This window comes from Eubalaena glacialis, chromosome 12 (assembly GCF_028564815.1).
Source record: "Eubalaena glacialis isolate mEubGla1 chromosome 12, mEubGla1.1.hap2.+ XY, whole genome shotgun sequence".
NCBI lineage: Eukaryota > Metazoa > Chordata > Mammalia > Artiodactyla > Balaenidae > Eubalaena > Eubalaena glacialis.
Genome location: NC_083727.1, coordinates 31,376,707 through 31,391,803, shown reverse-complemented (window position 1 = coordinate 31,391,803; position 15,097 = coordinate 31,376,707). Strand labels below are relative to the sequence as shown.

The 15,097-nt window shown below is 36.7% G+C and overlaps 1 protein-coding gene across 1 annotated transcript; it reads right to left on the bottom strand.

Annotated features, from left to right (window-relative positions):
- Positions 1–14,532: 14,532 nt before the first annotated feature.
- Positions 14,533–14,676, bottom strand: LOC133102535 (short transmembrane mitochondrial protein 1-like). Its single transcript, XM_061207530.1, has one exon. The coding sequence runs from the start codon at positions 14,674–14,676 to the stop codon at positions 14,533–14,535; it is 144 nt and encodes a 47-aa protein (XP_061063513.1).
- Positions 14,677–15,097: the final 421 nt, after the last annotated feature.

The following is a 15,097-nucleotide window of genomic DNA, read 5'->3' as shown; positions in this document are numbered from 1 at the left end:
AAGTTTGTGGTTTTCAGAATACTAGGGAATACAGTGTTTATTTCATTCAAACCATAATTTATTGAAGTAAGAAATTCTCTAAAAAATTGGATACTAGGTATGTAGGAAAAGTTGCTGGTTGACTGGCTGATGTATTTTCTAAAAATTAATGCAATTGTCAAAATTGCCTAACCTTAGGCATAAGAAGATATTAGTGGAAAATTCTTGCCAACTAATAAATTTATTCAAATGCTCTAAATTAAAACTCAATCAGACATTTGTTATTGTTTCCCTTTCAGTGAAATAAATAATTCACAAATATTTTGAGCATTTGATATATTTCTAACATTGTTTTAAACACAGTGGGGTATCAAAAGATATCTAGTTCTTGCTTACAAGGAGGTTATGATCTATTTGCAGAAGCAAGTTACACATGGACTAAGCATTAAACCAATGATCTTCACAGTTTTCTGACATGGTAACCACACGACACTGAAAACTCTGGAGGATTGGTGTGATGTCATATTTCATGACCCAAAAGTTTATTAGAACTTTTGAAGAACTTTGAGGTATAGATAATGATAGAACCATTTGCTATGAGGCTCAAGAGCTCTTTCTCAAGTGTCAGTGGGTCAGTGGTGAGTCATTAAGTGGTCACGGAGGGATATAGCATTAAGTGTTCTGTAAGTGAGAGGAAGGAGAAGTAACCAGTGTGGAAAACCCAGCTTGACCTTTTAACGGATATAAGCTGAGTTAAAGGATGAGGACAAGAGGAACAGCAAGGGCATTCCAGACCTTAGGAATGGTGTGAACAGTCTTGACTTTGTGAATGTTGCGACATATATGGAAGAGAATAGACGGGCTGTTTGGACGTGAGCCAACATGGGGATGAACTTGAAGGACTAAGGAAGGGACTACAGTGCAGGAACTGCAATCCTAGTTTCTTTCTTTTACTCTAATGTTGCATATATCACTTTTACTTTTAGTCCTCTAGTCTTTGGAACATATATATTGCTTTATAATAGTTTTCTGGGCTTAGAGAATGTTAAGAATACACTTGCAGATTTATAAGGAATGATTAAGAGAGTCTCAAAACTCAGAGGTAGTAATGCTGAAATTATTGTTATGCTCTGTTTCTCTTCTGGCTTTAAATAGTATCTATTATTTTTTCTCTCCACAACCTGCAAAGCGCCAGGCATATGGAAAAAACACAAAACACAATAAACATTTGTTGAATTAATGCATCCTTTCTTGAGAGCAGAGATTGTATTTCTTCTTTTTTGTGATTCTCCATGACCCCTATGTGGCGTTATGCATGCAGTGAACATCCCATAACTATAAAGTATTGAAAATGTTTATGTTACCGAGAAACAAACATGACTGAAACCAGTATTACTTGCTCAAACTGTCTCGAGCATTCTTTCATTCATTCAGCCACTCAGTAATGGGTGCATTCACAGGACACTTCACTAAGAACTTTTCGTCTGAGGGTGCTTTTATGCCTTTTACAGGCTGGCCGACTCTTACTGATCCTTCAGTTCTCAGCGCACATGTCACTTCCTGTTTTAGCATTCCAGACTGGGTTAGGTGCTTATCCTTTCATAACCATGTTCTCTAACTGTATGGTAATTCGCTCCAGATGGTGCTCCACAAGAGCAGAAGTGAGTCATTCACCTCTTGGTCCCTAGGACCAAGCCCAATACCTTGTTTATAGATGTCACTTGATGAGAGTTTGTTGAGTAAATGTTTGTAGAACAAATATAATCTTTAATGATGGTGTTGTCAGATATATGGCTTTGAATTGGCAATTTGGCTTTTAAGTATCACATTCAGAAAACTGAGAAAACAAAACTGCCACAGTTATAACAGTTAGGAGACAAATGTGAGTCAACAAGAAAGAATAACTAAAAAGTCACAAAAATGTGATATAAAATATAAGATGAAATGTACCATTAATAAACTATTCATATTATGTGGGTATGTACATTTTTTATTGTGGCAAACTTTTACTGTGTATCTAGTAATTAAAATATAATTGTTAATGAAGGGGTGATGTTTATTCAAGGTATGATTTAATAAAGACTGTCTTTTTAAATAACCAACTTAAATAACACTCAAAAATTTATTTTTGACACTCTCAAATCAAATAAGTAATGATTGTTATCTTTAGGCTAGAAGTGGAGACTGATTAGATTTAAACTATTTTTCAAAAACTTAGCAATGTTGTTTGTAACAAATAAAATGGAATCCACTAGCATGTCCTCATTTATTTGATTGTGAGTTTTCCATCCCCACCAGAACTTTTTGAGAATAAATAGAATCTACGTGTAAAGTAAAATTTGCTTTATAATCAGACATGTGCCTTTACGCATTTGGAAGTTAGAGACAACTCACAAGTCTTGAATTGGGTGAAGGCAATGATGCCATTTCATCCTCAGAACGCTATTTGGAAGAGCAGTTAAAACAAATGCAAAATGAGGGGGAAGACTTAGCACAAGTGGGTTTTTGTCTCATGAGATTTGCTGAAGTGTATTATTTTCCCTAGAAATGCCTTAGGCCCAGCCTGTGCTTGTCTTAATTTTCTCCGCAGCCCTTGCAGGGTACTTTGCATATTAGTAAGTATGAGTTGACTTGAATTGAATTAAGCTTGGTGGGATCCAGCTGCTCTTGAGGCAACTGGCACCCCAAAGGCATGGAGACAGAGCAGTCCTTTTCAATAACTAATCTGTGGAACCATTTCCTACTCTGTGTAACTCCTGGAATTCTTACAGACAGTCACAAAGTGTGGAAAATGGCTGGATATTAAAGCAGGACATTACAGACCTACTAAGCCAACCTTGTCAGATTTCTCTTCCCTTCACCCCGAAGTAGAGTATCAGGAGTTAAAACTTCAGGAGTTACGCAAAACTCTAAGCCACATCAACTCTTACGTTCTTGGGATTATTTGGGTCAATAGTTTGTCTTTCATGTGGTGTGTTTACATATGGTTGGAAGTGGTGAAGTCATTTTCATTGAGAGCATTACAAGGTAGAGAGTCTGAATGCTACGTAGGGGGGTGATTGTTATTAACAATCAATCAAGAGAAACAACAATTGAATCAGAAGATGAATGGGTAAAACAATATAGAGTTAGTGTTCTGTGAATTTTGTGTATTTAAAAAAAAGACCTAGGACATTAAACCAAAAGTAAACCAACTGAAAATTGGTAGTTCTTTTAATTTTATACTCATTTAATTTGTGGACTATTTCTTGATGCATATGTTTAGCCAAAAGTTGAAAAGCAAATACAAAGATCAAATTTCCGCCTCCACTCCCCACCCCTAAAGAAGGAAGTTAAAAGTATTTAACTTACACATTTTACTGGGTTGATTTATTTAAAGCTCAGTTGACCTAAATGGTTATAAAATGTCTACACATAAAGATGTTAGCAGATATTTTTATATGGGCAAATCCTGAATATGATGGAAATGTAATTTCGACTTGGAACATACAACTAGCAAATTTAAGAATAGGAGTTTTCTTTTTAGCTTGTTGTGGAAATAACACCATGTCTTTGGTTTCAGGTAACAGGATGAAGTCACTGCCAGAGCCTGACTTCCTACTATGAAAAAGGTAAGGTATGAAAGAAAGGAACAATCCCAGTGGAAATTCCACCATAAGATCACATACCGACCAAATCTTACTATTTAGTATTTCCACTTGTAGACTAGATTTTATTTGACATAAATATATCAAAAAATATGTGCTTTTAATTTAAATTTCTTTCTTTCTGAAAAACAAAAGGCAAGGCATCTGTTCTATAAAATGAATAAACTTAAGTAGAGTTTGCTAAGTACCATGTCTTCTAACTGTGGCCTCTCTAGAGTTTATTTAATGTGGTTCATCTTCAGGAAGTTGCAGAGTAATGAAGAGTCTTACAGGAAATAGTGACAGTTTTACTGTTATCTTTAGGAAAAGTCCCGTGAAACAAAGGAAACCATTTTTAAACTGTCTTAGAATATTTTTTTTAAGCTCAGTTTAGGATTGTATAATAGAGTAAAGCATGACTATTATTTGCAGTTATTCCTTTAATAATAATAATTATCACACATGTTTTGGTGATTAATAATACTATTGATATGGCTCCCTAAAAACCTCATGAATTTTAGGTAGGTTAAATTAGAGTTGTTTTTTTTTTTTTTTTTTCCCTTAAGGCTTGGAATAGATATTTAAAGACTTGTCCAAAGCCACATAACCAGTTAGTGGCAGAACTAGTGCTAAGGACAGGTTTGCTGACTTTAGCTCCATCTCCATTGTTTTGTTTTTTTCTCATTACTTCATCCTATCTTATTTAATTTACTATGGGGAAATATATTCTGAGGAAAATAAAAATAAATGGAAAAGAATAACATGAATTCTAAATTAAGGCTGTTGTTTTAGTAATTTTCAGCATCCTGGTTTATTTCATTCCCAGGATGTTAATGCCCTGCAGTGGCTGCTGACATGCAGCAATGAGGCTCCAGACTTGGGCTCAGGAGTCAGACACTTGGGTGGGGCTTGTTCTGCCCCTCACTAAGTGTGAGAGCTTGTGTCTCAGCTGCCCCTTTGGAAGATGGAGAGCATAGCAAAACCTACCTTTGGGGGTTGTTGCGAGAATTCAATGAAGTATAGTTTATTTAAAGTGCTTATAATAGCATTGGTGTATATAGTAAGTGCTCCCCAAATGTTAGAGACTATTATATTTACTTTAATAATTAATATTATCAAGGAAGATGAAAGATTTATTTTCCCCAATTAAAGAACTAAAAATATTAGGGATCAAGGGGAAATTCACTTTCTGGAGAGGGACTTCTCAGTGCTCCAGTGATCTCATAAGTGTTGTTAGTTCACAGTAAGGGCCATTGAATGAGAAACAGAAGAATAATGTTTTCAATTACTAAAAATTTTATAAACAAGGTAAATTAGCAGCTTAGTTACTGAATTAAATTATCTTGCTTTGAAACTCAGGCTTTCTTCTAAAGAAATATTTGTTAAATAGACTAAGAAGTCCCTTTAGATGTGGCATTACTTCTCAGAATAAGCGCTGTCAGGAATTCTGGGTATTTAAGACATGGACTAAATATTCACTAAGTATGTGAGTTTAAAAATTATGAAAGTCTTGGGAGTTTGTCTTAGAAAATCTGCCAAAAGTAAGCACCATGAAAGTAGTAGTTTAATTTTTGGTTCTGATTAGAGAAACTGACAGCTTCTTTTTTTCTCAGCTAGTTAAATATATATAGAATTAGAAACTGGTAAAGTTGGAAGAAAACACTTCTGATCATGCGGTCTTATGCTTTTCCAGCTTCTCACCATGGCACCTAATTACAAAAATGTAACCTATAAAAACCAGGAGGAGCAGCTGTAGTTGTCTCAAGAGAGGGGATTGGAGCTGGGCTCACCGCTTCTGCAGAACTCTGCAAAGCCCGTGAGCGCACCTCCCCTTCAACGGGTGAGGAAACCGACTCCGTAGGCAATGTGCGCCTTACTCAAAGACACACTCTCAGACAGACAGTGGCGGAGCCAGTTCTTGAATAAATATCCTCTCCTCTTCTGCTCTTTTGATTTTACCCTGTATCCTTCCTAGTAAAGGATCTGTGAATTAGAGCCCTTTAACAATCCAGATCCTTTTTTCTTCTCCACTTTTATTAGAGAGTTGTACCTGACAGAAAGTCCATTTAGCTTGATATCAGCATGACGGGCATGTCCTTGGATCAGTGCAAATCCATCCCAGTGTTTAATTGATTAACTCATTAATCATCTGTTAATCACCTGCTCTGTGCACCTACTGGGCACCATATTACGCCCTGGGAATATCAAGTTGATGAAAACGCCATCTTTTCCCTCATTGGTAGAAGAGGAATGTAGAGAGAGATGCATAAATAAATACTGTGTCTCTTGTAGTGGCTTAGCTAGAAAGTAAAAATTGTGTGAAAAATATTAATTCTTTAAACATTAAATATTAATCATTATATAATGCTCTGTTCATGGTAAATGCAATACTTATATACTGGAAGGAAAGGCAGGATTTCGATTAATTTTTATTAATTTATATTTTTATTTAGACTTTTTTAAAGCAAAAAAAGTTACTTTATTTTTAATGATTTTTTTATTAAGTAAGTAATTTAGTTATTGCTGTGAGTCACAAATCCCATGGGCTGGATGCCTCCTGATCTCTGTTGGATGGTTAGGTCACTGATGAGGTTGAATAATGCTGAGGATGGAGGGTTCTTTCTTGTAGTCTAATCCTACAGTGGAACCTGAACGGGTGGTAATGGAGTATAGATCTCCTGATAGAAATATATCTCCTTATGTAATTACTGATGGCCAAGGTCACTGTTTATTCTAACTAGTCAAAGTTGCTTTAAGCCTAGAGTGGTTCCTCTCAATGATTAAGCTTGATTGATTAGCCATGATCAAGACAAAATAAAAGACTTCCTTTGGCAGGGAAAATTAATGGCACCAGAGACCCGTGCAACTATGCTAGTCCTTACTTCGGGATTCCTTGCCTTCTAGAAGCCTTGTTCATACTAAAGTTCAGAATTTTGAGGATCACCTAGGCCCTGTTACAAGTGCTCACCTGATTGTCGCTACCTTGATGTTGAATTGTGCTTATTTTTGTTCGTTACAGTAAATCAGAATTTCTCTATTGCTTGCTATCATAGTAGGCTGCCCACCATACAGTGAATCCTCCCTTACTTTATTCTACCATGTCGAACAACGTTTACTGCTCTACCAACCTTAAGGAGGGTATCTGGTTCTCTTTTGTATCATGATCCATGTATCTGTGCTTGCTTCTACCTGAAAGCTTACCGCACTAAGCGTTCTCTGGAATAACGTTTGTATTGTAGACTTTAGTTTCCATGATGGAGTCATTTGTAATGGACAAACCTTCCTGCAATAAATAACTATAAAAGCTGGACAGAATAGGTAAGATAATAGATTGAAGACATTGGAGAGCAACCGACATAGTCGGGACACAAGGGTGGTTATGATCCTTGAGAGAAGAGAAGCGCATTGGCTGCACTTAAATTCTCCCTGGCTACCCCTGTGAGAGCATTGTCTAAATTTTAGCACAGGTGAATGAAGTATAAGAAGAAAGTGGCAATTGTTATTGGACTAAGGAGAATGATATCAGACTTTGGGGCAAACCAAGTGCCTAGAACTAGAGGGGAAAATTTCTGGATGGGAGTAAGCCTCAGAAAAGTAGCCCAAATATCTCCATATAAATTCTGTTCAAGTCAGTTGTCAACTACTAGTCTGTACATAAGCAGGACAAAGACCTCAAGAAATGTAGCACAAAAGGACATGTGAATGGCTAAAAACAGATCTCTGGGGTATTTTAGCCTCATGACACCGGGGAGAGAGATAGGAATTCAAGTGCTGCCAAAGTACAGGGGCATTGGTAAACAACCTCAGGATCTCAGTGGAGACCCTGTCTGTCAAGCCCTAGGAGTAGGGACCTTACCCTAGGAAAAATGGAATACAACAGAGCTTTAAATCAAGCTTAGACAGGATCAGTTGATCCACCAGCAATTTTTCCTGAATTTCAGAAAACCATTTAGTTAAGGACCATATCAGAGTCTCTATGATACTCAGCAGTCAATAAAAAATTACAAGATGTGCTTTAAAACAGGAAAAAAAAAAAAAAGACCAAAACCCAAGAGAAAAAAGACAATAAACCCATACATGATTTAGATATTGCTGTTATCAGATAGGGACTTAAAAATAACTATGGTTAATCTGATCAAGAAAATGGAGAAAATGATGTACAAAATAGATGAAAATATAACTTCAACAGAGAATTGGAATCCATATAAATTAATCAAATGGACCTTCTTGAGCTGAAAAATACAATATTTAATATTAAAAACTTTGGATGTTTTGAACAGCTAGGTGAACACATTATTGAACTAGAAGACACAGGATTGATGAACTAGAAGACAGGTCAAAATAAGCTAAGAGAGAATGGAAACAGAATAGAACATAAAAGACACATGGTACACAAACTGACTTCTGAACTCACTATTCTCCAGAAAGAGACTTCATACTTGGAAGCTCTATGGATTGCTTTTTTCTAGACTATTGGATGCTACTAGAAACATACTTAGACATATCTAATTACATTGCTGATTCAAAGCATTTGCATTTTCAAGGGAACTTAGGGAACTGAGAGATGCTTTTGTTAACTTTAATTTTAATGGAAAATCTATTTCCTTTAAGTGGTATCTTTACCAAAATTTGACAACTTCTGAAAAGAGAACAGAGTACAAGATCTTAGGGAGCAGAAATAATCTAGATCAAGTTTTCTTCCTAAAGGAAATAATGCAACGTCATAAGAATGTATTTTCATGTTTTAGGTTTTTTTTTTTCATTTTTATTCTAGTTTTTATTTCAAAACTATTTGGATCAGTAGCAGATCTCTGTCCCTTTTACTTTCTCCTGTTTTCTTTGCTTCCCACTTTTGATCTGTCAGTGCTTGTGCTCTGTGCCTTTTTACTATATTAACAGTCTATAAGGTTTTCCATTTCTGGAAAATTAGGCAGAGAGCAGAATTTTTGATCCAAGTCTTTGTAATTTGCAGCATGAGAACTGTTTCACCAGTTGCAATCCATCTTTTATGGGTTTTAAACTATTTTTTCTTGAGACTTTTGTGCATTGCTTGTAGCCCACCCTGACACTGTCAGGGGAAAATAGTATACTCTGACAGTAGTCTTACTGGTGTCTTGGAAAAAGACAAAAACGTGGAAGGTAGATTAATGAAGATATTAATGAAAAGTGGATAGTATATTTTATTTCTTTCTATTCACTGATTCTCAACTAAAAATTAGCCCAAAGCCAATGTTTGGTATCATAAAACCTTGGCTATTTTATATATTTGGAAATGGCTTCTGACCTAGAAATAACATTGTGTTCCCTCCCACCCCCTCCCCTTTTCACCCAACAGCCTCATCCCTTCCCCTCCCCCACAAATCCTTGATGATAAAGAGATTTCCTCTGTATACCCAATAACACATGAATCCAATTGCAAAGAACTGATTACACCACAACTCTGCCTAATATATTGATACTATCATGACCCAGTTTCTGAGGCTAAGATTTTTTTCTTGATCATAAAATGCTTTCACGGATGTTAAGTCATTTGACTTTCTCAAATATTGTGTGAGGTAGGGAGAGAGTATTATTACACCTATTTCACAATAAGGAGGCTAAGGTAGATGAAGTGACTCACCCAAGGCAATAGCTAGTAAGCTTTAAAGCCAGGACTCATGCCTTTGCTACTCTTCAGTGTTGACATCCTTACTTAGGAGGCTTGGGTGGAATGGTAGGTGGATGCTAGGAGCATTGTTATTATTGAAATGTTTTCATAGTATAAAGAAGGACTATGCCTACCTTAAATCCATGATAGGTATAGACTATATTTTGACTACTGTTCTAGCGCTAGTGGAAGAGAGATGTTCTACTTTGTAGAAGCCTTTTACAATATGAATCCCTAAATCCTTTTGGGAAATGGTAAAAAACAATAGTTTTAGAAATTTGTGCTGACCTTAATAAAGAGGAAATGAATACCCGTAAGTGGTTTGACAAGCTCAGGAAAACGTTCTTGGGAATGTGCAATAATGGTTTGTTCAGATTAGATGACATCCTGAATCAGAAAGGACTTTGCAGATCCACAGTTATTTAAGGTGTGGACCAACAGGACGCCAAGCACTAAAGCATGTTCTGTGAATTCTCTTAGTGTCAAGGTCATATTGGGAGACAATTCTTGGAGTGTCTTGGAGTCTCACATTTCTCCCTGTCTTATGAACAAAGGAAATAACTAACTTTATTCCACTCTATTATTTCCAGAATGTTTGTGCAGTGAACAGCCTTAGAAGATGTAGATAGTGTCTCCTTTCAGAGCAAAGGGCAGGCATGCTTACTGTCCAGTATAAAAGATTCAGGTTCCCTAAGCTCAGGGTCCCTCTCCTATAATACTTATTGTATGTACAGGTGTCACCTGACCCTCTTTGTGTTGCCCTATGGGGATTGGCTCTCTGGGAACTAGTGCAAGAAAATAATGATATTCTGGCTACCACTACTGCTGAGAGGAATAAAGTCAATTGTCTCTGACACAGGCATGTCACATATTCTTCCAGCATCTGTAAAAATATGAATGTTAGTTTGCAAATAGCCTTCACCGCACAGTTCTGACATGTCTCAAGCCATCTCCTCCTCTCCTAATCTCTGGTCTAGTGCAAAAAAAAAAAAAAAAACACAAGATATTTTGAGTCCATGAATGTGGTTTCCTGAGTCTTGTGTATTTTTAGCAGGATGATTCTGGCATTTCACAATGAACATTGTCTGTGGAAACCAGATATGTCATTGGTGGAGACCAATCAGCAAATCATGACACTGCAGAGAAGTTGGGGATTCTTAGATAATTCACTGCTCCTCTTCCCCTGCAGACTTCAGTCTCTTTAAGACCAGCCTTGAGCAAACCTGGGATATAGGTCTTCAGTCTGAGGAACTGCTTTTATTTTCCCATTTTATTGCTCAACATATTTGGAAATTATCCTCATTGTTCCTCACCAGGCAGGATTTTCATCCTTAGCTCATTACTAGACTTCCATTTCTACATAGCCCTCCAGTTCTCGGCAAGATAACTGTGTTCTCTCTCTTGATTTTTTATGATGATGGACATTAACACAACAATCCATCTCTGATAATATTTAAGATCATTTAAGATGGGGAATTTTTTTTAGCATTCTAGATTAGGTAGGGGCCAGTCATGGGTAAGAAAGTTCTCCAACCTTGGACTCTCCTCTTGTTAAAGGTTAATACAATTTTCTAAGACTTAATGCTGCCCAAGGACTCTGAGGTTCACTTCTGTGCCTGACCCCTTTTATTTATGCTCTCTGTCTTCAGGATTTGGACCTTAGTTTGGGCCCATTAACTTATGGTTTACTTATCCTTCCACAGTTCTGCCTTCTCCCTTCCAAGCCCCCAGTAAGTCACCCATTTGATTCTGGGAGCTGGTCAACCCTGATGCCTTGCAGAAGCTCAATAAATATTTGTAGAATGATTAAATGGAGGTACTGGATCTTTTTTTGAGCCTTTTAACCAGAGCTCTTCAATCTAACCAGTACCTTGATTTCCCCAATAAAAAATACATGGAAAGAGGGATAATAATGCTACAAGTCATGCATAATATAATACCAATACTGGCCGAGAGCTTACCTTATGCCTGGTACTGTACCAAGCGCTTTAGATATATTGCCTTATTTAATCCTCACAAATTTACTACATGATTACCAACATTTTACAGATATAAAAATGGGCACAGGGAGAGTTTGTAATTTTTCTCAAGTCACACAGTGACAGAACTGAGATTCTTCTACCTTGTAAGAGCCAGAGTTATTTGGTGCACATATTACATGGTTAAAGAAGAAAATTGAACTTTTACTTTTGGGTAAGGCTAACTTAAATCAGCCATAAAAATGTCTTCTTTGTCTCAGGATCAGGTAAAAGATCAGAGTCAAGCCAGAAAACCTGAACTTTGTGGAAAGCAAGCCATGGGTATTCTCGTCCAACTCCTCATTTACACAGCTCCCTCTCATATCAGTTGGGTGATTAGTTAATTTCTTCTTTCATTTATTCTAAGAATATTTACTGAAACCTGATTTGGTACATAGCACTGTTCCTAAGAATTCAGGCTAAGTGAAGAGAAGTAATTCCGCTTAGGGGGAGGAGAGCATACCTTGTGGACCTGCCTGAGACCAGGAGTTTTCCCCGAAGAATTGGAAGAAGATAGAACTGTTGTGAAGGGTTGAGATACAGACTGCGGACTCCTTCAGTGCTTGTAAATTCCTGAGGGCAGGGACTGTATCTGTGTCTTTCATGGCTGCAGTGCTGAGTACACGGCCTGATACACAGGAGTTGCTTCAAAACTATGGTCCAACTGAATTAAATCAATAGCCTCCTAGGATGGTTTTTTTTACCTTAATCATTCTTCTGGAATTTTACTTAAGTTGTTGATTAGAAAAATTGGATATATTGGTTTATTATAAGTGTTCAGATATTAGATTAAACATGACTAAGTTTCAGTTTCTGCTTTTTCTTTTTCTCTAACCAGAAAAGAACTTTGTCATTCACCACATTTCATATTCCTTTAGTACTGTATTTTGGATCAGGACAGTGTTTCTTTTTTTTTTACTTCCAAGGTACAGAAAACAATACTATAGAAAAACTGCTCACATGTGATAAACTAAACTATGTAAATATACATAGTCTGCTAGGTTGGGTCATATGTAACTGACAATATTTGGGAGTTTTTGACCTTTAGTGGTTAAACTTAATGGATTATGCTTTATTTTCTTCTTCTTCTTCTTTTTTTTTTAAATAAAACAACTGAGATGCCTATAAAAGAAGAAAAATTTCTCCACAAAAATTTCTATGGCATTCTCCAGGTTGGTGTACTTCTGGCTATAATGAAAGATATTTGCATTTTTCCTTTGCCTTATCAGAATTCTTCCTAACTGGATGGCCTGTGGCACAAACTTACTTTCCCAGCTCTGACTATTATGTGAATGTGTGCTGGATAATGTATTTCATATTATTTGAGGCCTTGTGAGTATTATTAGAATGAGAGGAAACCATGAAAATTATGGGTTCTTGGTTCACTACTTTAACAAATATTTACTGAGAGCCAACAAAAACAATATTTACTGCATGAGCGGAAAATGAAAAGACACAGTTCTTGCCTCCTTTGACTTTATTTATTTATTTTTTACTTTTTAAAATTTTTGGACTAATATCTACTATTTATTGGACAATTTGCAAAGCACTGTGCTACACATCACTTGCATTATTTCACCTGTTTCTCATGGAAGCCCTATGAGGTAGATATTGCATCCACATCTTACAGAGAACACGACAGTTTTGGAAAAATAAGCTGCTTGCCCCTGATCACACTGCAAGGGAGAAGCCAAACCATAATATGATCCTAACCTGTCTCACGCACCAGTACTACCTGACAGGGACAAAACTTATCTCCATGTATGAAAGATCCATGTTTTCAAAGAGAAGTAGAATCACTTCATTTTATAATCACATTTAGTATCAGTGGCATCACTGTCTGAAAAAAAGGTCTCTAAACCATTCTTCCAGTTTACTAATTCTGCTAAAATGTCTTCAGAAATGGCATCATCAGTGAAGCTGCCCAACAAGCCCTCTGGAACAAAACACCCAATGAAATGGGCCTTTATTTATAGTTAGTGCAAATTACACTTCCAGGACTTTAGCTTGGAGCTATCCCCCTGCACAGATATGTAAGCAGATTAAATAAATTATGGTATATTCATTCAGTAGAACCTTATGTAGCCAAAAAAGGAAAGAGGTTCTTTGTTCCTTACCTAAGGATATGGAATGACCTCCACTGGGGAAAACACCGTATATAGTTTGCTATCATTCACCCCCGTACATGTGTTTGTTCAGGCACAAAATCTTTCGCAAAAGGATATAGGAAACTAGCGAGTGCCTGAATCCAGGGAGAGGAACAAGGAAGTGAGGGACAACGCAGATCACTTTGTATTGACCCAGGGGGAAAGTTATGTATTTAAACTTTTTTTTCAATTAAAAAAAATTATGGACTATTATACATTTGAAAAATTACAAGAGTAATTTATGGTTGCAGAAAGAAAAACACAAAAAGTCTTCTTATGAGAATCACTATAAAGTTATAATGTAAATACATTTTTTTAATGTAAAAAAGCATAAAATTTCCTTTATAGACAACTTCTCATTTATCTACCATGTAGTGTCAAATGTGCCTGTAATCCCATGAAATAAGTATGATCCTTATGAGAGAATAGAGCCAGATCAAATGCATCATTAAGAAAAAATAAGCATACTAGGCTATGAATTCTACTGAGGACAAAGGCCGTTACTTTAAATACTTTTAAATTCTCCAGTTCCTGATAGGATTCTCAGAACAGAGTTTCTTGGTTAATGAATAGCAAATTGATTTATTGGTTAAATTAGCAACTATGGAGCTTCCTGACAACAACATAAAATTAGTGGATAATTCACCAGAAACTGGCTTCTAGATTTTCATTTTAATTACTACTTTGAAACAACATAATTTGGTACCAAAGGTTTAAACACCCAATATAATTGCTAGACTGTGAAATCAGCATTATTTATATCTCATCAGCTCTACAAAACTCATCAACTTTTCTTTTGAAAACTGTAGTAGAAATCCCAAAGAATAAGGGAGAGACTACTAATTTAAGGTCATGTTTACTAATCTAGCACCATAATTCCATTCTCAGGACCTCCCAAGTGGCTGGAAGGAGGAAGGGAAGAAGTAAGGGTGTTTGAAAAGTAAGGGTTGTTCTTAACTTGTGGCCCCATTTGTGCTGTAAGGCAATACAGGGTCTAGCAAAGAAGAAAATTGCTGAGGCTGGAGATGAAAACAAAAGCTTTTGGTTCAGATGGTAAAGGAGGCCCTCAAGAACAGTAGAATCAGTTTATCCAGGAGGCAGTGCTGGAGTCGGCCTCATGAACTAGGGGGTTTCTTCTTGGTGTCCATGTCCTTTTTGATTTCTTCAAGTTTTTTAACCAAGTTTGGTATGTCATAGTTCTGAGCCAGATACATTCCCACCACGTTGCCAAGAGTAAATCCAAGCAGGAACTGGAGCATGTGTCGGCAAGGAGGGCTCGAAGGGCAGCTGCAGCTCCGTGGGCCGTCCGAGGCTGCCTCGCCCGGCATGATGCCTCCTTTGACTTTATTGTTTATGGTTTGTATTGTTTATCTCAAAGAGCCTTGTAAATAAATATAAAATTATAGTTGTGATAGGTGCTTTGAAGAAAACTACTAGAGCTAATCAATGAATTTGGTAAAGTAGCAGGATACAAAATTAATGCACAGAAATTTCTTGCATAATAATATAACTGTAAATACTAGGGGGAATGGATCAAGTTGGGGAGGTCAGGGAGGGTCTTTCTGAGGAAGTGAAGGCTGAGCCAAGGTCAAATACAGTTGTTACCCGGATGAAAGGAGACCAGCAGTGGAGATATGAAACAACACAGTCCAGTTCAGGTCACTGAATGTTTACAGAATG

Excerpts from the sequence above, each read along its gene's own strand:
- LOC133102535 (XM_061207530.1), bottom strand. The coding sequence starts at position 14,676 with ATGCTCCAGTTCCTGCTTGGATTTACTCTTGGCAACGTGGTGGGAATG.